General features: G+C 49.1%; 1 protein-coding gene across 2 annotated transcripts in view; it reads left to right on the top strand.

The window, feature by feature from the left end:
• Window positions 1-26694, top strand: part of DNAAF9 (dynein axonemal assembly factor 9) — a 2133167-nt gene that overhangs the window by 1850406 nt on the left and 256067 nt on the right. For both annotated transcript variants that reach the window (XM_069632250.1, XM_069632251.1), the window contains 2 exons: window positions 1249-1335; window positions 23039-23145. In XM_069632250.1, the coding sequence (XP_069488351.1) occupies window positions 1249-1335; window positions 23039-23145 (194 nt within the window). The remainder of the gene's footprint in view (window positions 1-1248; window positions 1336-23038; window positions 23146-26694) is intronic.

Below are 26694 nucleotides of genomic sequence, written 5' to 3'. Positions count from 1 at the left end.
TCACCTTCTTGCTTACTTCATTTTGACTTCTTTCTCGGTCAAATGGTCTGCCTTACCCCTTAGACAGTCCAGCGGACCACCGAAGGCTTGCAAATTACATTCGGCCCTCCAGAAAAGTCAGTTGTGCACCCCTAGCGTGTGGTCCCACTTGCCTCGACCCCTATGGAGGGTTTGCCAGAGGGGGCTTGCCTCCATAGCCTCACAGGGGGCAGGTGATGTTTTCGACTCGGGAAGAAGGGAAGAATACCTGCGATTTGTCACAGCTGTTACTAAGCTTACCCTGTCCAGGTGAATAGTCCTTTGCATTTTGCAGTGTTAAGATCTGGCTGGGAAGTATGTTCCTGAAAGTCTCTGGGCGTGTTCTACCAGAGGCCTGTCATTACCTCTGTCTTGCAAAGGGGTGTCACTTTTTTGGGAAATCAATGCATATGTTCTCCAAGCCTTAATACTTAGATTCCTAGTAAGGTTAGCACGGCTACTTTGGTCAGTCAGTGCTCCAGACATTTTTGGTTTGGGCATTGTTTTTTCTCTCTTCACCTTCCTCAAGGTACTACTTTGCCTTGGTAGTCTGATCTAAGGTCTGGAAACTGTGGGCGGAAGGAAACCATTCGACGACCAAATCCATTTGACAAATAAGTTACTCTGTAATGTTCTTTCTGATGGATTAGTCCTTCTGCCCACAAATTCCTCATCTCATCGCCCTTCCAATCTGTCCCTCAATGGCTCCTGTGCACCCATTGCTTATCTGTGCCCTATAACCTGGTGAGTGCAAGGGAAAAAGACAACTGTGGTTATAGTGCGCAGATGTCCCCATATATGTCATCCTTGATATCACATCTATATCAAGGACATCAACTAGCCAGATTGGAGCCAATGCTGAGCTGCAAAGCTTTCACTGATGGCCAAAAGAAAACCAAAGCCAGACTGACGCGATGTTAAGATGAGGGATCCATGCGATCAAGGACTAATCCATTAGGAAGTACATTAGAGAGATAAGTAATTTTTTCTTTGATATTTCACCAGTTTTACAGACATATATGTATATGTATTGCTCATTGTGATTATTAAATGGCAAAGTGAATATTGCATGATGTAATGGTAATTTGAATATTGCAATTTAGTGTAGCTTGTATGCTTTTAACCAACAGTGGTGTCTCCAGAAATTAACCAAAACTTCAGCTTTAATTATAAATATCATTCGATTAGACAATTTTAACAGTCTACATTTATTTTTCTGTCATTTTCTAGGAATGATGACATTGAACTCTTACTATCTGAAAACAGTTTTTCAAGCCCTCAGTTAATGAAAGCTCGTTACTTAATGTATCCTGGATGGTAAGTATAGTTATGACCTTATTATATAGTAGAGTATGTTTTTATCGGCCTTTATTTTGCTTGCTTGCCTTTCTTTTGTTGTGTATGCTATTCACATATGGTAGCATTTACAATACCGCCTGTGTATTGCGCCTGGGGTTTGTATTTCTTTGGCTGTGCTCCTGGGGGTACCCTGATTGTGGACTTGCTCCTATGTGGCGACCCTTTGCGTTTTTCTCCTAAGAATTTCCATTGTTTATGATCACTGTTGTGATGTTGCTTCTAAGTCGCAATGTAGAGTGACCTTGTTCCTGCGCGGGTACAGCTATGGTCTTGCTCTTCGGCTTTGCACCTCTGTGCTCTTGGCTGGGGTTCATATTGGTTTTGCCTTGTTTTTTTTTAACACAGTATTTACCACCATAGTTTTGCTCTTGGTCTTGACTAAATGACATTTCTTCTTCTGTGATATGTGCCCTGGGTTTTGCCCCTTTGGATTTCCATTCATCCCATCTCATTTCACTAATGATCAATTAGTGTTTATGGATTAATTCACATAGAGCAGTATTATGGTCCATAACACTAGCAGACGATTGTAACTGTCATGTTTACCCTTTATGCAAGCACAAATATGTCGGCTAGAACAGTATATTTTGTTTTTCCAGTCAACAGCTCATGTGGCATTGAAATTTCTCCAGAATGGGGTTTTGCATGGATTCACATGCTCATGAATATTCAGTAAAAATAAAGCAGTTTTGCTTCAGCATGAAAACTGCTCTCCTCCTCTGTATCCAATCATTGTGTTTTGGAGTCATACTGCCCCCAGCCAATAACACTCATCCTTCTATGTTCCACCCCTAATGCCCATCTTCAGACTTTTACTGCACATTCAAGTGTTTGGAGTCCTTGTGCTTCGCTCCTCGAATTTTGCTGCTGTTTTGCTTTTTCTTCCATCTCTTCTTCGTCTACTGTCACGCAGTGACTACCGGCAGCGGGGACCAGTTGTCGGCAAAAATAATCTTTTCATTGGTGGTTCTTTTCTCTGTGACTTCGACAGGCCCAAGCTTGGGCCTACATCTCACTTTGACCATGTCCGTTGTGGCGAAGAAGAGTCTCTTCAGGTCCTGTGGCTTGAAGAAAAAATCTGGCGAACATCTGCACCTCAAGTGTCTCTTTATTGTCTTCACCCGGATCATGACTCAGACGAATGCAAGATCTGCCACAGCTTCTCGTCAAAGACCAGGGAGGGATCGCCACTGAAGACTAGTGCCTTGGAATGATCTGGAGAAGGCCACTGGGTACAATCCTGCCTAACTCAGTAACGGCAGGTCCCATGAGGGTGCTCCCTCTGACAAGAAGAGGTAGAGGTCCTTTGAGGATGCTCCTCCTGGGGAGATACAAAAGAAGGTGAAACACTACGCTCCATCTGCTCCCTCAAAGGTTGCTGCAGCTGTGGGTTCCAAGCTCGGAAAGGATTGATCTCTGTCACCTGCTCTGTGGACAGTTAGCCTACCGTCCAGTGTGTTTCCCTCCATCTATTGAAAAGTCCCTAACCTTGTCTGGGCACAAGCCTTCGAAGGACAAGTCACCGAAGGACAGACCTGCTGAGGCACCGTCTGTGACACGAGCCCCGTTGGCGGTGACTTAGTCTTCTAAGAGCACCACCTCGTCATTGACCAGGAACACAGCGCTGTCGACGATCGCTTCGTCAACAATCCTGTTGACAAAATCAGCTCTTCCTTTGTCGATGAAAGGTTTGGCAGCGACCGTCGTTTCAACCGCCACGACTACTCCAAAGGTCTCTTTACATCTGAGACCTCCGTGTTACGCTTACCTGGTCTCTGCGGATGGGGCACGGTTGCAGCCTTCCCAGGGATGAGGACGCTCGGGTCCGACTTCGCCCTCTGCGCTTATGTGGTGACTGGTGGTAATTTTTGATGCTGCTCGGGAATGCTCCTGCATGGAGAATAGGGGGCGTGAGTATGCCAGCTTTCGCGCCTAATCCCCTTCCAGTCCCCTTCTCACAAACCGTGGTACCCATGGGATGCGCTGTCCCTGGAAAGCTCACCTGTTGATTAGTTTTGGTGAGCACTCCGTCCTGCTGCTTCTGGCAGGGGCGCTTGTATGATCTGGACCGAGTTTCTTCACTGGTCCCTTGCACGTGGTAGTTCAGTCCTGCTGCGACTAAGCCACTATACTTCAGGTTCAGTTCCTGTTTGCCTTTGCCTTTCCTTGTGTGTTTTTGTTGTATCGTAAAGTTTGTTGTCTTGTATTGCTGTCTGTTCCACTTTTGATGTTTGCTCTTTTGCTTTCTTCCCTTGCAGGTGATGTTGCCGGCCCGGCAGAAGCTGCGGCGCTCGAGGGAATGAGGAATGAAGCTGCAGCGGTACAGTAGCTAGTAGCTGGTAAATTGTTAACTAGGGGGCGCGCGGGGTTCAAATGTGGTGCGGCCCTAGGACGGGTGTTCTAACCTTGTCTTCTTCTTCACAGGGTCCGAGTTCGTGTGTGCAGTGCTGCGGCATCGGGGTCAAGATCACTGGATGTCAGGAGATGAGTCTGCAGATGAAGCGATGTAGCACCGGTTTCCTGGAGGTGAGTATGCAGGAGAATGCCTGGTTTCAAAGGTAAGTAAACTGGTCCAAGCGGCGGTGAGCGTCACGATGCACGCGAAGCACCGGCCTTAAGGATGGAGCAGCTTATATAGCTGAGCTTCTGAAGCCACGCCCACCAGGTTCAGCCTGCCTGCCACTCCCGATGAGTCATCCCATGAAGACCAGGCCTAGGGAGCCACACATGAGGATGTTCTCTGGAATAAAGGCTTTCAGCTCCTGGAAAGTTCTTGTAAAATAAAAGCACTCCTGCACTGAAATAAAGTGTTCCTGCTCACATCTCTATATGAGCCTGGTTCCAAATGCGCAAGGACTGAGTCCAGCCAGGGACCCTGTGTTTATAAGTCCAAAAGGGGCATAAGTGAGTCAAGTGACTAGATGGTGCGTTTTTTGTGTTCTGGAGCCTGTGGCTATGACACTCCGTCAGCAGTACTGACCTCGTCGTCTGCGGCACCCATTCTACAGATACCCCGACCTAGTTGTCTGCGGCACCCATTCTACAGATCCCCATCGTCGCCTCCTTCCTGAAGGACTCGGGTAGAGGGAAAGAATTGCTGCAGCTGTCGGACTTCTTGCCAAGACCAACAAAGGTGTCCCCTCTAGCTCCCATAGGATAGCCGAGGAAATCTCCTCGCATCTATTCCATTTCGAAGGATGACCTGTCTGAGGACTTCTACTCAAACCATAAAGGAGGCTGGGGACCCATGTCCCACGTGGTATCTCTGTATCATGAGTGATATCAGTCGGTCCCAGCTGCACCGTTAACACCCACACCGGCTCCCAACTTCCTCCGTGCCTGGTCAGGCCACGAGCCAGGAGTCCTCCCAAGGCACCTGCGCGTCAACCAACACCACCCTGTAGAGGGCCTGGTGCATCTGGATCAGGAGTTGGGGCCTTGACCCCAGTCGAGGAGGAGCTTGAGCGCACAGACACCGGTACTGACATGGATACCACGACCACTCCCACAGATGAATATGAGGATTATAGGCCCGAGCCTTCCAGGGTTTCCTCAGACAAAATTGGCTCTTTCCACACCATCATCTCAAAGGCATCCAAACTCTTCAGCCTAGTGCCGGAAGAGAAGAAGGAAGGTTTCCTTTTTCAACAACATGAGTCCTCGAGGAAGTCTATTGTGTCAGTTCTGTTGTTGAATGATGTTTGGGAGGACGGATTGGTCATTATGAAAATTCCAAGTATCGCACCATCAAAGCGGGACAGTTTGGCGAAGAAATACTGGGCCCCAGATCTCAGCTCCCATGTGTCTCGGGTTGCAGTCTTCTCCGAACTTGGTGGTGTCTGCTGCTGCCAGGAATGGATTGTCCAATCCATAGTCTGCTTCCATGGTACCTTCAGACCAGTTGGGCAAGAAGCTAGATGCGGTCGGCAAACATCATCTACATACACTTCAGCTTCTACCATCAAGGCCGCTAACGCCCTCACTATCCTGTCTTGTTATGACATGAAGCTTTGGTACAAGCTTGGACCTATTCTGGATTTCCTTACGGATGACAAGAAGGCTGAGGCCCTGGTATTATTCCAGGAAGGAGAGGTAGCTTCGGATCATGCCATTACAATGGCGGTTAACATAGCGGATGCCGGGTTCCGCTAGATGGGGAATGGTGTGGCCCTGCAACGCCAGGAGTGGCTTAAGGCCACAAACATTCGGGCAGACGTGCAGTCCAAGGTTGTGGACATGATTTACGATGGAGATAACCTGTTTGGGAAAGCAGTGGATGAGACTCCAGGCTATCAAGACGGACACAGAGCCGGCATGCTTTCTGGGACCCTGTAGCAGAGGGGGTTGTGCTTTCATTCCCAGAGGGAGAAAGTGTCCATTTCTTCACAGGGGTACTCCACCCTTTACCGTCAGCCCTCCCGCTCCCTGACCCAGGAATGCTAGAGGGGCCCTTCCCTTCGTCAAGCAGTCGAAATAGATCACTACAGACAGATGGATGCTGGAGGTTCTTCAGCCAGGGCATTTCTCCTGTTGTGTGTGAAGAACTTAATATGGCCCAACTGCTACAGGAGGTTCAGTCCATTTCGTGTAAGGGGGCCATAGAGCCGGTCTCCCAGCGCCTCCGTAGCTCAGGAGTGTACTCCAGGTACTTGCTGGTAAGGAAGAATTTGGGAGGGTGCCGACCGATTCTAGACTTCCGGCACCTAAACAAGTACCTGAAGTCCCAAACGTTTAGTAAGGTCACTTTGCAGCACATGCTCGACCATCTGGTGGAAGGGGATTTCCTGGCAACTCTGGACCTGCAGAACGCATACTTCCACATCCCCATTCAACGCAAGCGTCTGAAATTCCTGTGCTTTTTAGTTCAGGATTGTCACTACCAGTTCAAGGCCCTGCATTTTGGCCTGAAATCGGCTCAGATGGTATTCACAAAATGCTTGGCCACGGTAGCTACGCACTTACGCTGCAAGGGCATACACTAGGTTCAAGCCATGTTTAGGAAAGTGGCGATAGAGCCAGTCGCTCATACCTCCAGTTCTCCTTCACTCTAAACCAATCACTGCCTTCTGGGTCATACTGCCCCAATCCAATTTTTATTTTATTTTTATTTTATTTTATTGCATTTGTTACTCGCCCAAACCCTTAGGTACCACGGCGATGTTACAGACAGCTTGGTTAAAAACATTACTTGGAAATTGCCAATCGGGCGCAGTACATGAGAATACAAAATAATCATACATGACAACTTTAAATGCAGGGCTTAAGTACAGTGATATTTCCTGGAGCATGGAAGGGGATTTTAGTCTTGGTTAAATAGCCACGTTTTCAGAGATTTCTTGAAGCCTGAGAACGTTTGCTCATTTTTGATGGGGAGGGGAAGAGTGTTCCAATGACAGTCCTCTCCCTAAATCCCGCCTCTGGCAGCTATCTTCAGATTTTAACTGCACGCTTCAGTGTTGGGAGTCCTCGAATAGCTCTTTCGAGCTATTTGTATGTTTTTATTTTGAGTTTTTCAACAAGAAAAGTTCAATTTTTGTTCCAAAGAGCCTGTGTGCTCATTTCCTCATCTGCCGGCAACGGGGACCCGCTGTCGGTAAAGCTCTGCGCACCTCAAGGGCGAAGATTCATCGAAGTTTCTAGAAGGCCATTTTGGGCCCACTCTGCGCCCTCTGTCCATGACGGAATAGGAATAGGAGGGAAGGTCCCTCTTCAGACCCTGCACCAAATGCAGGCTACGGAATGTGTATGTGAAAGACAAGCACCTACAATGCCTCTACTGCCTACATCCGGATCATAAGGAGGTAGAGTGCGAAATATGCCTTACTTTTTCTGCGACGGGTCTAGAGGACTGTCACCCACAGCGGAGCGTGGTCGGAGAGCGAGATTGGTCCTACCTCTGCTTGTTGAATCTTTCCTAGGAGACCTGAGGATGCCGAGATGTAGTCGATTCTGGATCTGGAGTTATGAACATTTGAGAAATGTGTAAACACAGGGGTCCGCCCCCTGACGTTTCGCCAGGTATCTTCCATCACCATCCTCTCCATGATCTGCTTCAGGGCCCTCGACGGCATTCCTTGCCCCGTCGGCTTGGTGTTTGAGTGGTCTACTTTGGGGTCCCATGCCATATTGAAATCCCCAACCAGCACCACCTCCGCCTTTGCGAAGGTTTCCAGCTTATTCAGACACTCCTTCATGAAGCCGTCCTGCCCCGTGTGGGGCGTAGATCGTTGCTAGACTTAGGGGGTACCCCTCTATGAGTGTTTAAAAATAGGTATCTCCCTTGTTTATCCGCTTGGACATGGTGGACTTGCGGGTTGAGGGATTTGTGGAATGCTATTAGAACTCCCCCTTTTTTCTCCCGCTCATTTACTTGGACGATTTGATTGTATCCTTTCAAACGCTGCCTTCCACAGTCTTTTTATGTGGGTTTCCTGGAACATTATTATGTCATATTTCCCCGTATGGAGTTCAGCCCTCTGACGTTATGTTAGTATTTTCAGTCCCATTCTTTCATGGAGGGGTCGTACCCTGAATGTCTCTCACAGGCCCTCATGCGTTGTATATGTTTCCTTCCGGTTCTATGTCCCTGCCTCCCCTTTTCCCACCTCCAATTGTTCTTTTGGCCACCCCCAACTTCCCTTCGTCCTCCTCCTTCCCCCAAAACTGCCCTGAGGAGGGCTCTAGGCCCTATGATCGCTCGCAGTGTAGTCTTCTGCCCCATGCCCTCAATGTACTCGGGTATAGTAACTTTGTGGGAAGTCCTAAACCCCACTTGGGTTCTGCTGTAGATTCCCAGTCCGACCCCCAGCGCCGGCTGTACCCAAGTGTTCCGGATCATCGGTCCTTGTCTGTTGCCTCTTAGTGTCATGCCGCCATCCCTGGTGGGCTCATCTGCAGTTCTTACCAGGGGGGTTCTGGGCTGGTAGCGATGTTCTCTTCTACCACTTTGTGGAGTGTCTGGGCCTCTTGTTTATGGTTTTCCATTCCCAGGGACTTCTCCGCCTGGCTGACCTCTCTGTCGTTGCCTTGGTTACTTTCTTGGTCTTGTTGGTTCATTATGTGTAGACCTGGTCACCGAGGGTCGCCATTTCCCTCACAGGCCCTTAGGAAGGAGCCCACCCGCGATGAGGAGCACCTGGCTGGAGCCGGTGCACTCAGGCGGCCAAATCACCCAAGGTAAGCCCCTGCGAGCACCCTCATAATTTTCAGAGCTCCCGCGTATCATGCATGTGCAGTGCCGCTTTCTCCTGATTTCCCATCAGCTAAGCGCACAATGCTCATTAGAACTGGCAAACCCTTTCTCTCCCAACAATAGCTGTATCATCCTGGCCAGAGCCCTCATTCTGTCCAGGTTTGATTACTGCAACGCCCCTTACATAGGTTCAAACAAATCTGTAATTAGGAGAATCCAAACTCTCCAAAACAACGCCCTTAGAGCGGCCCTTGGAGTAGCTAGAAGAGATCATATATCTGAGATTAGGCAATAAAACAACTGGCTTTCGACTAATGAGAAAATCCAGTTAAAAACAGCGTCGCTCATTCATAAATCTTTGAATAATGCTGCTCCCAGCTACCTCTCTGAGAGATTCCACAGACGGACATCCTCCAGACCATCCAGACTAGTTAACTCTAACTGCCTTTCCATTCCTAGATTCAAATGATCTAAGGTTGGAGGCAGAAGCTTTCCTCTCACAGCAGCCCAGCTATGGAACTCTCTACCACCCTCACTCCGAGAAGACCACTCTGTTAGGCAGAATCATATGCAGTACCCTTTGGGAACACCACACACAATTAAGACTACAAGTGACAGTCCAAATTCACCTTTGGTACAAGCCTATACTAGACAGTAAAAGTGGTAGCAGCCAGACTTATCTCAAGAGTAAGTGAGCAGTATCAAATAGTTACACAAAGGACAGCAATTACTACGATTCAAACAAACACTGACTCAAGGTTTTCAAGTAAAAGAATATACATTTATTTTACTCTTCAGTTGTATAACATTTCACTATTATTAAAGCAGTTTAAAAAAATCACACTCTTAATACACCACACCACTCCGAATAAGTTCCAGACAAGTTAAGCTCACAAAATGAAGTGGGAGCAAAATGGCACTCCAACAATTTAAAATGGAGGGAAAGACAAAGTTAATAGAAATTGAACCACACCAACAGGTAAGTACTCGGGTCAATTGAGCAAGAGCAACTACAGTGATAGAATCTGATAGAAAAGGCTTAGAGCCAAAGTCACTAGGTCAAAAGTCTTTTGCTCAAGATCACACAGTTCAGAATAGTTTGCGGTAAAGTTCGTGGCACGGTTTCCGGACGAGGTTGGGTGGTACAAAAGTTAGTTCAAAGAGAAGAGAAGGACAAGCCCTCGGGTTGGAGAAAGATTTCAAACACTTTCACCGCAGTTGAACGAAACGGACAACCGGATTTGCACAGTACCTTAAAACGGAGAGGGAGCTGTAGCTGAGGCGGACGTTCCTGGTAGTTCCTGCAGGCTCACGGTTCCTGAAACGACTGTCGGACTGACAAGAAGTAGGAAGACTGGAGGGTCCTACACTACCCAGGGAAGAAACCAGCAGCAGAGCAAAGCAACAAATAAAATGTGGGCGCCTTAAAACCCAAGCAGGGTCCGACCTTCCTGGCTATCCAGCCCACTGTAGCTCTGTACAGTGAATTCGCCCAGATGAGGGGTCCTGGCTTGTAGTTTGGGCGAACTGGTTGGTCCCACCAGCTCAAGGGAAGAAGTTTCCTGGAGATTCTTCTCTGTCGTCCGATTCTGGAGATTTGGACCTGCAGCAGGGCTTCACCGGGTGGTTCAGTTGTTGTAGGGGTCCTCTTCTGCCAGCTCCTCGTTGGTTTTTTCGTTCCAGTGGCGACTCTGCCTTTCCAGTCCCAGAGACCTGCTTTTTATGCAGTTTTCCCCCATTCATACAGCCTGGCTGTCAATCACACAGCAGAGTGGCTGTCCTGGCAAGGACAGTCCCCTCAGCCAATCAAACAGGAGTGCGACTTGGGTTACCAAGGGAACCCATGGAAGGGGTCCGAAGATACCTCCCTCAGAACCTGCCTACCTAGACTTTCAGGCGCCTTAAGGAGGGCTTCTGTGCAGAACCCCGCGAAAAGACAGCAAACAAAGGAGTCATTCCTGGTTTGGCGCGCAGTTGGGGGTGGGGAGGTGGAGGGGAGAAAAAAAGGAGAAAGACTTTAACGAAAAGAAATGGCGAATAAACCCAGCCCAAGCCAAAATAAAATGTATTTGGTCAAGTGGGTTTATGTTTGAGGATAATGTAATAGCCTAAAACAATACCACGTTTATACAAGATAATCGCGGTAGAAAAGTTAGGGTTGATACCACTGCCAACAGCCAAGTCTTAATGTAAAGGGAGCGAAACACTGCTCCAAGAGGCACAGACAAAAAGGGATAAGAGTTAACTTTTTCCAATACTCCATGTAAGATGGGGTGTACTGGGTCTGTGGTTTAAAGTGACTACGGTAAAGTTAATGGCAACTTTACCCTTTTCTGGGGGACAGTAGTCAGCCCCAGAAAATGGAGTCTGTGGGAAGTCTCAAAGACAACCCTGTGTCACTGCACTGAGGTTGCTGTGTAACACACATAAACATATGAGGCCATGGAGTAGGCTCCAGTGCTCAAGATCACACAAAAAGTGAAAACGCACACAGCAAAACACATGTAAGAGTGGGGAAAAAAGGCTCACATTCTTACCAGGTGAAAAAAATAAATCTTAGAAATCCAGCAAAGCTGCTGAGGGACTCATTAGGTAAGGGAAATCAGCCATTTATGAGAATTCTCCTTAACTGTTCACCATAGGAGATATGCACGATCAGTTCAAGGTGCTTCCCTTTGGTCTTACCTCCGCCCCAATTGTCTTCACTGTTAGGCAGAAACCTGTGCAGTTCCCTTAGGGACCACTGCAAAAGGCTTAGGACTATAGGTGTTGGCAGTAAACCCAATTAGTAGCAGTCTGTACCACCCAGATTTACCTTCGCTCAAGAAGAGTTAGACAGTATATAGAGTGTACAAAATAGGTACAGAGATACAGTAGCAGAAGCAAACACTGACCAGAGCTTGGGTATAAAAGTATATCATTATTTATTTAAAACACACTTGTAAAATACATTAACACTACTATGGCAAGCAAGTTCAAACACAGTCACTATCAATATATATACATCCCTGCTTACTTATTTAACAAGTCTTAGTTAAAACACCACTTATTTGCAGACAAAGGTGAGCGCTTAACCTAAGATGGCACTCCAATAAGTTAGTTAAAAAGGGAGGGAAAAGGTAGAATTAGGACAGCACAATACCAACACTTTTCAAAGAACCACAGCAAGTCAGAAAAAGGCAGAGTCTACTGTTAGAGCAAGAAAGTTCATAGGCCAGGCCCACTCTTGGAGGGAGCAAGGCGGAATGTGTCCATGATCACACAGTTGAATAATACTTTAGAAAGTCTTGGCAGATAGTTCAAAAAGGGTTGGATCAGTTCAGAAAAAGTTAGTTAGCAGGTCCCAGGTCACCCCAGGATAGAGAGTCAAGGATTTACGGGACACCTTGAACAGTCTGTTGCAAGGGAGACCAGGCGGGACACAGTACCTGAAATGGTGAGATTCGACCATGAGACGATCCAGGAAGACGAAAAAGAGGGGGAACTGGTTATCACCAGTATTTTGGAGGAAGAAGACTCTCCGGGATGAAGATCTTCTCTGTCGTCGGGAAGTGGTGAGGCGGTTCAGCAGGGCTGCACCGGTGGTGTCGTCGTTGCAGGTCAGCTCAGCTTCTCCCTCTTCGGATTCTTTGGTCCTGTGGCGACTTAGTCCCCAAAGCCCTGCTTTTATGCAGAAAACCCCCATTCATCAGTCCTAGCTGTCACTCAAACATGCTGAGTGGTGAGCCGGGCGGCTCACCACTGGGACAATCACACAAGAATGTGACTTGAGTTGCCGAGGCAACTCAGTCCAGGGTGCCTAAACCCCCCCTCCCACACATCCTGTAGACCCAGACAGAGTGGCACCACTTTTGGAGGCTTTTGTGCAGAAGCCCGCCAAAAAGTGGAACAAAGGGCTCAACTTGCGTTGGAGCTACAGAGGCGAAAACAAACGCCATTTTAAAACCGAGTCCTGGCAAAAAGACCCAACCGGGGAATAAATATTAAATAAATAACCCGGCGGTATCTTTAACATTGCACCAAAAAAGTGGTGCGTTTAAAATGAATGGGAAAATCCCATAGGAAATATTCCGGGGGAATATTTTGCGTGGTAACCACTGCCACCAGCTAGAAACTCGACGAGGGGGGATTGCACAGTGCCCCCTCGAAAAACAGACCCAGGGTCAATCTAATTACCCCTACCAGTACTTCCACAATATGATGGTTAGTACTGGTTCTGTTCACAATTTGAGACTAGTAAAGTCAATGGTGACTTTACTTGCCCTGGGAGACAGTAGTCAGTCCCAGGGTATGGAGTCTATGTTTGGGGATCACGATGACACCCCTGTGTTACTGCACTGAGGGTGCTGTGTAACACACTTACCAAAAATACATGAAACCCTATGGAGTAAAAGACCCCATAGCCCATAAAACACATTACAAAGTCAAAGGATATCTCAAATCATGTCTAAGAGTGGGAGAAAAAGAGTCTCACTCTTAGCAGGAGTAAAAAATAAACCCCAGAAATCCAGCAAAGCTGCTGGGAGACTCACTAGGTTTGTGAATTTAGCCTTAACAGAGAATTCTCCCTAACATTCACCAAGCTCATTGTGGTAGTTCCGAATTACATCCGGAGTCTGAGGGAAATCTGTAGTGTAGGTCTTGTCCCATCTGCACAACACCTGCTCGCTGCTGCACAGGCTGGACTTTTCCCTAAACTTAAAGAAGTCCCACATGACACCAGTCCAATGTCTCCAGTTCATCGGCGCAGTCATAGATACCCGGGTGGGGAAGGCATTCCCTCCCGAGGAGAGTATAGTCAGCTTGGCACAGGTGATGGACTTGTTCCTGAACAATGCCACTCTACCAGTGGCTTCCTTATTCTGCCTTCTAGGCTTCATGGCTTCCTGCATCTTTCTAGTGCCAGAGGCCAGGTTGCGCATGAGATCCCTGCAATGCTTACTGAGGTATCAGTGGTCTCAGTACCTCGGCACTCTTTCGGATCTCCTCAGAGTGTTCACATCAGTGGTCAACGACCTGTCCTGTTGGGCGGACCGCAACAGTCTTTTGGCAGGGGAACCCTTCTGGCCTCCTTGGCCTCAGACCTGAGTAGTCACAGATGCGTGAGCGTCCTCTGGTCAACGACAGACGCCAGGTGGCACATCCAACAGGCTGGAGTTACAAGCTATTAGGCTAGCCCTGAAAGTATTTGCCCCGTCTGTGCTGGGAAAGCATGTTATCGTCCTGACGGACAACACATTGGTGATGCACTATCTCAACAAGCAAAGATGGTGTGCAAGCCCGCCCCCGCTGCATGGAGGCGATGATGCGTTGGTTCTGGTTGCTCAAGAACAGGATCTCTGTCTCAGCAGTACATCTGGCAGGCACAGAGACAACATTGGTGGATGCTCTGAGCAGGCAGAGCACGGTCTCACTCTAGTGGGTAGCGTGCCAGGAAGTCCCAGAGGAGATCTTCACTCTATGGGGTACCTCCGCAGTGGATCTGTTTGCAACAGGGTCCAACGGGAAAAGCAAACTTTTCTGCTTGAGAGAATTCCCAGCGAACGGTGCACTCTGTGTTGCGTTTCTGGTGGATTCGACCTTCCCTCTCCTTTACGCGTTCCCTCCTATTCCCGTCATTCCATGACTTCTCCGGAGGTTGAAGAGGTTTCGAGTAACCATGATCTTTATTGCCCCGGACTGGGCGAGGAGAATGTGGTACCCCGACCTCCTTAGATCTGTCCACCTCACTTGTTGCCTTGGCGTCCGGATCTCCTAACACGTCGGAAGGCTAGATACTCTCTCCGACCTCGGAATCCCTCAACCTACTTGCGTGGCTCTTGAGTGGATGAGATCTGATGACTGGGACCTCTCTGAGGAAGTGCTTGATGTGTTGCTGGCTACACGCAGGCCATCTAGAAGATCTTTGTACGAATGCAGATTTGGAAGATTTCAGGCGTGGTGCAGGGAATGCGAGATTGACCCCCGTCTCTTGCTCCACCACTACAGTGATGGAGTTTCTTCTGTCGCTGGCCTCTGCATGCCTTCAGGTCACCACAGTCAAAGGATAATTAGCGGCCTTGCCTGTGTTCAAGACATCCCCAGATCAAGGTTAGTGTTTTACAATCCCAGTAATGGCACAATTCCTATAAGGTCTTGCAAGTACGTTTTTCGCAAACTCCCTTTGTTATTCCAGATTGAGATCTTAATCTGGTGCTTTAATTTCTGATGGCGGCTCCTTTTGAGCCTATGCACTCTTGTCATTTACGGCTTCTCTCGTTGAAAACAGCCTTCCTGTTGGGTATTACTTCCGCCAGGCGGGTGAGTGAACTACAGGCCTTATGCTGTAAGCCACCCTTCCTGTACTTTTTCCGGGAGAAAGTTTCACTCAGGGTAAGGCCTGACTTCTTCCTCAAGGTTGATTCCGAATTTCACCTGTTGCATTCCATCGACCTTCCGGTCTTCTACCCTCCTCGTCATCCTTCTAAGCAGGAGGAACGGTTACAGTTACGATATCGCCAAGACAGCTGATTTCAGGGGAGCAGAACAGCTCTTTGTGGCTTTTTCCTTAGCCCGTAAAGGCCTGCCCATAATGAAGCAGACTTTATCCCGTTGGATAATTCTCTGGATAGATCAGTGGTCTTTAAACTTTTTTGGCCGGGGCCCGCCTGAGCAAAATATGTGCAGGTCGGTACCCCCCAGAAATGCCAAATGGACAGTATATATTGCCTGCCGTCACCTGCTCCCATCACAGTCATTGGGCTCCCTCATTCCACTCCTACCCAGTCCCTGGTCTCTCCCCACCCCATAATACACCCTGGGCGTCCCCACTCTGCTCCCACCACTATTCCGGCCCATTGTGCTCCCACCATAGTCCCTGTGTTCCCCCATCCCGTTCCTAACACAGTCTGAGGGCCAGTGGCGGCTGGTGATTTTTTTTAAGTGGAGGGGCATAACTATTTCCCCCAAAAATGCCATAGCGAGCGAGCATAGTGAGGGAGCCCGAACCAATAAAGGGGGATTCGGGGGGGTTTCTCCCTGTGAATTTTTTTAAAATAATGGGTTAAAATGTTGCATTGTAGAGCATACTTTTAACAAAAAAATGGGTAAATAGCCAAACAGTTCGCAATTGGTGCTGGGGGGTCCTGGGGGCAGGCATGACATTTTTTACTAGACATCTATGATAGATGTCCAGTAAAAAGATACCATCCCTATCCCCTGGGCCCCACCGGGCCTAACACAGTCAACATGATTGTGTGTATGCAAGGCGCTGAACATTCATACAGCAATCACTCTATCATTCACACGAGCATCCATCACCATACACTCACTCATAACATAAGCATACACGCAACCATACACATGTTTAAATAAAAACAATGAACATAAACGTACCTTCTTCATTGGCCTGCGTGTGGGTGCTGAAAAGCTTTGATCCAAGCTGCTCTGTCTGTATGTGCAAGGAGGCGCAGGAGCTCCCCCTTGGTCATACAGACATGCAGTGCCACAGCCAGCATTTCCAATGAGCTATGCAATGCTGGCGAAGCAAAACGCCCCAGCACTTGCATGGCTCAGTGAGAGCATGTGCGGCTGGGGACCTAAACTGAACTGTCAAAGGGAAACAGTGTTTCCCTTTGACAGTTCAGCCAGCCCAGGAGCACTCCATCAGCTGGAAAAAGCAGTTGAGGGAGTGCTCACTGTTTCACTGGGCTGGCTCCTTAGCTCCTCCATAATGGATGAGGGGCCACTGGGCGGGCGTCCCCTCGCCATTATGGATGAGCCGCCAGACTCGGACTGGCCTACAGAACAATTCCTGTTCCAAACATTTAAAATGCTAGTGTGGGCCAGTCCTTACTCTTACGTCCCGTCCCTCCATACTGTATGGGCATACCTTCCAAGGGATGGGGGACTGAACCTTTTTCATCAGAAAAGAACATCTTCCCCATTAAATTTAGAGGCACGTGGGGGTGCGGCCCAGGGAGCATGCGCTGCCCTGACTCTACCCTCCGGTGCCACACCTCAGTCCCCTTTTTCGCATAGACGGGAACGGGCCAAATTCACCAGCGCTCCTGGCTTTGGTTTCGGCCATGTAATTCCATACACGGAAACTTCTTCTCTTTGTCCTTTTTTGTCTTTTTATCATTCAGGTACTCGGTCCTCAGGCGTCACGCTCCTCCCCGACTTGCATGTCGACTTCTACAAGGCTCAGCAGGTGTCCATCCTGCAACGGGCTCTTCCCAACTTCAAACCCCCACGCCCTCCGACTACTTTGCCTTGGGCCAGACCACAGTTGGCAATCATGTTCGGCGTGTGACTCGCTGTCCTCGAAGGCACTGAAGAACAGACTAGCCAGGTGGAGGGAGCTATTCCAGAGGTCGCCTCCAGATGATCTCCAGAATTTCATGAAGCATCGAACCAGGCCCAAGGTAGGGCCCATATTGTACATCGCACCCCGCAAGGGAGACTCATTCCCTGAGACTCACCCGCGTGCGAGGGACCGGTCAGGTCCTGCTACCAGCACGTGCACAGAGGCTGCTTCAACTACCGGCCTTCGGGTCGAGGGATCCTCAGATCCTTCCGGTCAGTGTTGAGGGAACGAAAGGTTCTTTTACCAGGTCTCCACCCGAGGGGCTCCGCCCTTTTACCGGCACCATGGCCAAGGGTCTATGCCCTAATACCGGCAATACGTCAGAGGGGGCACCTAAATGCAGCTCTACCGACCCCCGGGTCGAGGGTGTCACACCTACTGGGCCTAGGCCCGAGGAGCAGGGTAGGCCTCGTGATCCACACGCAAGAGTCTTGGAGGAGGCTGGTCCCAGCGGGCCGAGTAACATGTCGCAGGCACGTGGCAGGCAGCTCGACAAAATGGCTGCCACGCCAGAGAGAGGCACCGTCCGCCATTCCAGGAATTCGGTGAAGAACGAGTGTCAAGGTGTGACTGGCCTCATCCAGGTACGTGGCCTACAGTCTATCCTTCTTATGCACAGGGCAGTTTTCCACTGCATCCATACGGACATGGTACGCAGCGACTCCAGCACCTCCCAGCTACCACGTCGGATCCCCCTGCCTTCTCTTTGACCAGTGAGGAGATGCTCTTTCGAGAAGTTCCTCAGCCTCATGAAGTCACCTCAGATGGGGATTATCATCAAAGACGCCATTAGGGAAGTCCTTCCCACAATGCTAGTGGCACCACAGATGCATCCCCCGACGCCCCAGGCCCTGGCTCAGCCACCTCCTCTGGCTCCCCAGCCGACTCCACAGGCTCTGCTGCCTCCTCAGCCTTCGGCCGCGGGCCCTGCCCTCCAGCCTCCGGCGCCAACCACCACTCCTCCCCCACATGATCCTCCAGATCCACAGGATACAGATGAGGAGGAGGACCCTGACACGCAATCCTCAGCCAGGGCCTTCCACAAACATCTTGCTGGTCTGGCGGAGTACCTGGGCCTCCCCCAACCTGAGGTCGAGCAGCCGGCAGAGGGGGTCCTGGTCAAAGTCCTCACGCGACGCCCCTTTGCCGAATCTGGGATTACTTAGCAGACCGATGTAGTCTCCCTGGCCAAGAAGGGCTGGCTCAAACCCCACTCGGCCCAGCCGGTCAATAGATGCCTGGACGCCAAGTACAGACAAGTGGAGGGGGGATACACTCTTGCTTTCGGCCCATCCTCAACCACACTCTTCAGTGATCGCTGCGGCATCACTATATTCCAAGCCCCAGTCGTACTCAGCCTCTTCCTCTGCGGCGCTGCTAGACAAGGAGGAGAAGATTTTGGAGGCTCCCCACCCAGACCCAATCACGCTTTAAGGCAGGGCTAGCTGAAGCCAAGCTAGTGACGCATGACCTCATGGAATCCACAGTGGCTCATATAGATGCCTCAGGCCGTGCCATCTGTATTGCCACGGACATGAGAAGAAGAGCCTGGCTCCCTGCAACAAAATTCAACCTGGATGTCGTGGAACGCATACTAGAGCTACCGTTTGAGGGGGAGGAAGACCTCTTCCACTCCTCTACGGACGAAGAGCTGGACAAAAAAAAAACAGCTCACAAACAGCTAAGTCTTTATCCATCCTTACAAAGATAAGGCCCAAATATTACACCAAATCTCAGCAGCGCTCATAGAGGGGTCGAACATATGGAGGGTTCCGCAGGTTCCAGGAACACAGATCCAGGCAGCTGGACCACTCACCGTCTCAGAGCCGGCGCAAGCAACAAAAGGGGGTGGGGTAAGGACTTTTTCCTGTCCCCCCTCCTCAGCGACAGCCTCTGAGGGAAAGAAGGCATGACATGTCCCTTTGGGTCCACGTGTCTCCGGTGGGAGGCAGGCTTGCTATCCACGCACATTTCTGGCGCCAGAATTTTGGGGACCCCTGGATCCTATCTGTCGTATCCACGGGGTACCGCCGCCTTCATATCCCAGCCTCTCCTCCCTCCTCCCCTCCACTCCCACAGGTTGGGACAGCAACTCTTTTGGCAGAGATCCGGTCGCTCGTAGAGAGCCAGGCAGTGGGGGAAGTCCCAGCCTCCCAGCGAGGCTTTGGCTTTTATTCCAGGATTTTTCGCCATTCAGAAGAACCAGGCGGGCCTGAGAGTTGTGCTGGACCTTTCCGTCCTCAACCTCTCCTTACCCCTGCAAAAATTCAAGATGGTTACGCCAGCTTTTATAGCGTAGTCATTGGACAAGGGAGACTGGATGTGCTCCCTGGATCTGAAGGAAGCATACCTACATGTCCTGATTTGTCAGCCCCATCGTTCTTTCCTATGGTTCAGGATCATGGGCTACCATTTTCAATACAAGGTCCTTCCTTTTGGCCTCAACTCAGGGTCTGCACCAGACTCATGAATGCAGTGGCGGCCCTCCTCAGAGCGCAGGGCCTCCACATCTACACATACCTCGATGACTGGCTCGTCAGGGCTACATCTCCGGAAGCGGTTCACCACTCTTCCCATGCCCTTATGAACACACTGCACGATATGGGCTTCTCGCTCAATCTCAGGAAGTCACAGCTGCACCCTACGCAGACTGTGACATTCCTGAGCCTCATCTGGGACACGTGCTCCGAGAAGGTATTTCTGTCGGAGGACAAAATCTCAGCCATCAAGAGGGCCACCACCCACTTCCTCAGCAGAGAAGTGACCTCGGCATGGTGGCACCAACATCTCCTCACAGCTGGTGTCTGAGCAGGTAAGGCTTCGGCGCCGTACCCTCTCACAGGCCAATCTGGAGATCATACAGGGCGTCGGGAGCAAAGCTACCAGGGCCCAGTACAAAGCAAATGGACCAGATTCTGCCACTGGGCAGACTCCAAGGGAATCGACCCCTTGGTGTGCACTTTGGACGATGTGCTCTCCTATTCGGCTCACCTCGCTCGTTCAGGCGTGCAGGTGGAAACCTGCCGCACCTACTTTGCAGCCATTGGGGCTTACAAGAACTCGGAAGAGGGCATTTTCTCCTCCTCCAACCCTATCGTCAAGAAACCTCTGACGGGTCTTGCAAGGCTCTACCCGCCCGTCAAGAGTCCGCGCCAGGTGTGGGACCTTAAAATAGTCTTGAGCGCACTGGTGCACAAACCGTTCAACCAATGGCGTCCGTGGACATCAGGCTGGTCACCATCAAGATGTCCGTACTAGGCAGCCTTACCTCGGCTCGTAGAGTCAGCGAGATCCATGTGCTGGTCGCCGCAGAGCCATATACCACATTTCACAAGGACATGGTAGTCCTGCGGACGCATCCAGGATTTCTGCCCAAGGTTCCGTCTGCTTTCCACTTGAACGAGGAACTAGTCCTTCCAACGTTTTTCCTCAATCCCAAGGATGAAGCACAGAGTGCTGCACTGCCTGGATGTCAGGCGTGCCCTGAAATTCTACTTGGACAGGACCCAGGGCTTCGGCAAATCGGACGCCCTGATTGGCACTTTCAGAGTCTCAAGACTTGGCTATCAGGTCTCTAAGAATTCCATATCCCGCTGGATGGTCTCTGCTATCAAAAAAGCGTACGTGGGCCAGCACAAGCCGCTCCTGGCCAACATGTATGACCACGCAGTCAGGGCCAAGGCAACAGCCATCGCATTCCAGCACCATGTCCCTTGGCAAGTCATAAGCAGGGCGGCCACTTGGGCCTCTCCCTCTGCTTTCTGCAAGCATTGTTGTTTGGATGCCAGCTCTAGACCTGATGCGGCTTTCGGACTGGCGGTTCTCAGGAACCTATTTGGTTAAGGAGGGTCTCCTCTCCACCCTGGGGCTACAATCATTTGTAATCGCCCATACAGTAGGGAGCCAAGGGGATGGGACGTAAGAGTAATTATAAGTTACTCTCCGGATTGACTAACACACTCTTAGTTCATAGTCCCCTTTCCTCCTTACGTCCCACCAACCTCCCCCCTAATAATACTGGTGTCATTAGGCAATGTTAAATCTATTGTCGACGCGTCAATGGGGACTGAGGAGTGGCACCGGAGGGCAGAGTCAGGGCAGCGCATGTTCCCTGGGCCGCACCCCTGTGCGCCTCTAAATTTAAAGGGGAAGATGTTTTTTTCTGGTGAAAAAGGTGGTCTCCCATCCCTTGAAAGGGACGCCCATACATTATGGAGGAAAGGGGTCTATGGACTAAGAGTATGTTAGTCAGTACAGAGAGTAACTTATAATTTCTCTGGGTTCTTCTCCCACAGATTCCTCATCACCCTCCCATCCAGCGCCGCTATGAAAGTGCCGGTCTTCCTGGTTGACCGACCTTATCTTGTGAGAAAAGGAGATTATAACTTAATCATTTGGCTTTTTGTCATTCATTATCAGCAACATATTGCAGTCCTGTTCCACAAGTTTTCTTTTTAATGACTGTTCTGGCTGTTTTGACCAATCCTTTTCAATCTTCCACTGCAGTAGCAGATCTCGGGGGCGGGAAAGGATGGGGAACTGAGGTACGGGGGCACAGTGACATACTATATGTACGACAACCAACGTCAATTCTGGAGTCGACCGCTGCATCGAGTCAAGGTGCATCGACGGCCGAGTCGAGGTCCACTATGCCCCCGGTCGAATTTTCCGAGTAACTGACTCTCGAAGGGATAACTATCTGATGAATCTGCGGGAGAACAATCCATAAAAAGAACATTAACAGTAACTAATTTCTCCGTCTCTCGTATACCAATCCTGCTCTCCAGCCTCCTCTTCAGCCCCTCAAACTTCCTCCCATCCTTGCTCACACTAAGGTACTACTAGGAGGGAGTCGTGGTGAACAGTGTTTTTAGTTTTAAACCAGTTAGGCACTTTATCCCTCAGTAGTGTTTTCCAGGGTATATTTTGTTACTGATGATAAACAGTCATATTACATTAGGTAACATACTGTTAAATATCAATAGGCTAGTGCTATAGCAAGAGCCGCCATTGAGTCCACCTTACACATCTCTCATGGATTTACATAAACAATTTAATATGCCATATCATCTATGTTCACCAGAAGAAAGCTCCTGAGTAAGAAGATGGTTTAACCACAATCATACGAAAATATTAGTAAAGACATTCTTCTCAACATTTGTGCCTGTGGTATTTTGGAGTTCTAATGGACTTTGTTCATATGTTATTCTTTTCTTGGTGGTATTGTAATCCAAAACAAAGGTGGCTCTATCAATGTTTATTTTTGTTACCAGGATGCTCAATGCTTGTGTTTGTTTCTGTACTCAGCTGATGCAATTTATCAGTTAGGTTCTCCTCTGCTGTCCAAATGGCAAATGCACCCACTTCAACAACAGCTATTATGTCAACAAACAGAATGAGCATGATTCTTCATGGTCACCTTCACCTTCCACTATCGCAAACATTTGAAAGTTACTTCTTTCCACCCTCAGTCCTTTTCACAAAGAGCACAGCGGTTCTAGTGTCAATTAACAGTTAATTATCAGCTGAACATTTCAGTCTCTAAAGAGCGAAACTCTGTCGGGCGAATGCCTCCTCACGAGCCATAACTGAAAGTAGGTGCTGTAATTATGCTACTACACAATAATATGCCATCACAGGGACTCTGCAATGAACAGGATTGACAATTACGCGTCTACAAAAGACACATCATAGAGGCCTGTGTAATCGATGGAACTTAGATACTTTTTTTATACTGTGCATACCTCTCATTCCATTTCATCTGTTTAGCCTTTTCAAAGACCATTAATAAGTCACAGGGACCTATGCCCACTTCCTGTAAGCGATCAGTGGTAATTCTGATATTTAAGAAGGGGGACAGAAGTGACCTTATGAATTACCGACCGATATTGACCTTGAAGATATGCTAGAACGGCGTATGTTACGCTGGGAACAGCTACTAAACTTATAAATGGTGATTATTAACCATTCATACTACCGTTTTAAAGAACTTTGGTGCCTATTCCATGAACCTGCTCCAAACCAGTTAACATTTTAGAGTGTAGCATGTGTCAATGCTAAGATCTTGTTTCTGTACTTTAACATTACTTGACAGAAACTTGTTTTTTTTTATTCTTTTTCAGGTGCAATGGAAAATTTGTTGCTGGATCCGTACTTCCACAAATGGATCAAATATGTTTATGGTTTGATCGCCCCTTGGAAAAGACACGTTTTATGATGAATTGCAAAGGTAAAAGATTGTGAGACTTTTTGGCAATGTATATGGCTCCTCCAAATAAATTAATAATATGCTCATGTTGAAGCTTATATTTGGATGTGTTTAATATTCCAGTTTGAGTCCTGGCTTTGTGATTGATTGATTGCATCCTCCCACAGATTACTCATCTTTGATATCTATCTCCCATCGTAGCTGCTCTTGGCAAACTTTTCTCCTGCTCGGGGGTGCTGCGTTGCTGTGTCGGTCCTGCGCTGGACCTGATGTTGGGGCTAGTATATATATAGGCACCGCCCCCATGACCATAGTTTCCTTTTTCCACATAATCCCCTTACCTTTGGAAACCCTGCTTCTTTTGAAATGACCTCATCCGTTGATGAGGTAATTTCAAAAGAACCTAATTTACGATATGCCAAATCTGACAAAATCCTCCGGGTTCTAACTGCGTCTACTGCAGGGCTCAAATGTCAGTTTCCGATCCCCACTGCATTTGTCTGTACTGTCTTGGTGGAGGACACGACATGCAGAACTGTGCATCGATGCCATTTGATGGAGAGAACCTCTTTGGCAAGACCGTCGATGAATCCCTGCAGATTATCAAGATGGACACAGACATCAAGTTTGCTGCATACCCAACAGCAACATCGGTGGTTGTCCTTTCATTCATCACACCACCACCATGTTCTAGATCCAGAAGCAGGCCGGCTCTCACTCTCCGGCTCTTTCCAAGGAGGCCCAGGAACTGAGGCACTGGGCCATTTGTTAGGACATGCTTCTCGTCCCTTTTCACCTAGCAGGTGCCAAGAACACCATTGCAGACTCCCTCAGCAGGTAGCTATGTTCCTGCCACGAGTGGGAGCTTCGCCAGGACCAAGTGGATCTTCTGTTCCACGAATGGGGTCAACCCCAGATCGACCTCTTTGCTACGGCGACAAACTCCAAGTCTCAGAGGTTTGCCAGCAGGTTCCCTCAGTCGAAAAGCATTGGGGATTCTTTCTCGTTCCTGTGGGGGGTACTCTTTCTATACGCCTTTCCTCCATTCCCGCTCCTGCAACACGTGATCATTGCACTCAGTGTCATTGCAGGCTGATATTCGGACCTGCTACCTCTGTCGACGGCACCATCCATCAGGCTGTCACTACTTCCTGATCTTCTCTCCAGAGGAGGAGCGATTCTACACTACGCCCCGGCGCCGCTGAACCTCAGGCCCTGGCTCCTGCAGCCCTAGTATTTGGACTTTTTTTCTTTGCCACTGGAATGTAAGGACATCCTGGCAAAAGCCAGAGCCTCTTCAACGTTAAAGTGCTACAGCTATAAGTGAAAGCGATTCTCCGTATGGTGCCGGATTCAGAAGATCACTCCCCTGCGTGTCACAGCCCTGCAGCTCCTGCCATATCTGCTTTCCTTGGCCAAGGCTGGACTGGCTCACACCTCTATCAAGGTGCACTTGGCTGCCATATCCCGTTACAGCAGGACACTGGGTTGGCCTTCCCTGTGGTCGCACAGACTTGTCAAGGAGTTCATCTGGGCAGTCTTTAGGACTATTCCGCTGGTGAAGGCCCCCGGCTCAGTTTCGGAACTCAATATGGTATTGACTAAACACATGGTTTATTCTCGGGAGGATAGCTCAGAGGCAATGCGCTCACCTTTAAAGCAAGACGACCTGAATCAACACAGGTAGGATCCCCGGGCGTGCACTTAGAATCTTCTGGGTATTACGCGCATTATAAATAACCAATTATTATATCTTTATAATTATGGGGGCACCGTTTGAATCGATGCATCTGACCCCTCTGAAGTTCCTCTCGTGGCAGTCGGCTTTCCTCGTGTTGATCAGCTCGGCCAGACGGGTCGGAGAGAGCCAGGTCCTGTCATGCAAACAACTGTAGGTACTCTTCCATGCTACAAGGGCGGTACTGCGTACACACCCCACCTTTATGCCGAAAGTGCTGTCAGAGTACCACCTCAAAGAGCTTTTGTGTTGCTGGTCTTCTTCCCGAATCCATAGTTGCCAGCGGAGAGCGTGTTGCATTCGCCTGAAGTTGCTCGTGCCTTGAAGTTTTTGAGTTTTTGGAAGACTTCTCAGTTTTGGACCTGTTATTCACGGTAAGGCCTTGTCAAAGGCTTCCATCGCCAGGTGGCTCTCAGGCTGTATCATGCATTTTCATCGGCTGGCTAACAGGCTAACTTCCGGGATGGCCGCCAGTCGAGAGCCCATAGCACCAGAGATATTGCAGCAACAACAGCGTTTCTCTCTGGTCTGCACCTATTCGACATCTGCAGGGCTGCTAAGTGGACGTTCACGAGGTTCTACTGCATCGACAGGGATTCCAGGGAGGAGTCCCTGGTCGGCCAAGCAGTGCTATGCAAACTGTTCACTTGAGGTGAGTCTGTTCCAAGCGTTGAGTGTTTATTGCTTCTGTGACCTTGCCACCTCCCATGGTTGTGTATATGTACTGCTATGTAATGGTTATTCATGAGCATGTGAATCCATGCCAGCCCCATGCTGGAGAAGGTTTAAGTTCCTTACCTGTAACTCTTGCTCTCCTTAGGGAATAGGGTGTTCTCTGCATACCTGCCTGAAGGCAATCAACGTAACTTGTGCTCTCGCAAGTATACACACACCTTATGGGTGTGGCGGCATTGGCAACGGAGCATATCCCCGAAGCGGAGGAGAGAGAGAAGGCTTCTTAGGTCCTGTACAAGACGGAAAGGATGCCATGTGTCAGTCTCTCCAGTCTGGCTTGGATTCATCTGACTGTGTATGTCGAGCCATGTTGGCGAGTACCGTCACTACGAGATTTGCGTGTTAGGCAGAAACCTGTGCAGTTCCCTTAGGGAAAACTGCAAAAGATTTAGGACTACAGGTGTTAGCAGTAAACCCACTTGGTAGCCGTCTGTACCACCCAGATTTACCTGGTAGCTGTGGCTGAGCAGTCAGACTTCTCTCAAGAAGAGTTAGGCAGTATGCAAAGTATACACAATAGGCACTTCAGACACTTTGGTATCAAAGTATATAATTATTTATTTAAAAACACACTGTAGGAAACACTCCAGCACTCTTGTTGTAAAATATTCTAAACACTGTTACTATTGTAATATATACACCCCTTTTTCCTTATCAGATAAGTCACAGTAAAACACCACTTATTTTCCTACAGAGGTGAGCACTTAACTAGCTGGCACTCCAATAAGTTTGTGAGAAATGGAGGGAAAAAGTACACCACTCTAAGGTTCAGGAACACTGTTAGCAAGGCAGAAGAGCAAAAGTCACTGGTGAGCCAAAGTCCAAAGGCTGGGCCCACTCTTAGAGAGAGCAGAGCACAAATGCGCCCAAGATCACACAGTTACACTAGGCTTAGAAAGTCTTGCAGAGGGTTCAAAAAGAGTTGAGAGGCTTAGGAAAGTTTAGCCAGGGTGTCCTAGGCTAACCCAGGTTTGAAAGCCGGGGGCTAAATCTACCCCGTACAGTCGGTAGCAAGGGAAGCCAGGCGGGACACGGTACCTTAAGTGGGAAGGATCCTCCAGCGGGGGCAGTTGTTCCTGGCAGTGGGTGCAAGTTGC

Source organism: Ambystoma mexicanum, chromosome 6q (genome assembly GCF_040938575.1).
Source record: "Ambystoma mexicanum isolate Mex_15411 chromosome 6q, UKY_AmexF1_1, whole genome shotgun sequence".
Taxonomy (NCBI): Eukaryota; Metazoa; Chordata; class Amphibia; order Caudata; family Ambystomatidae; genus Ambystoma; species Ambystoma mexicanum.
This window is presented reverse-complemented; position numbering and strand designations above follow the sequence as displayed.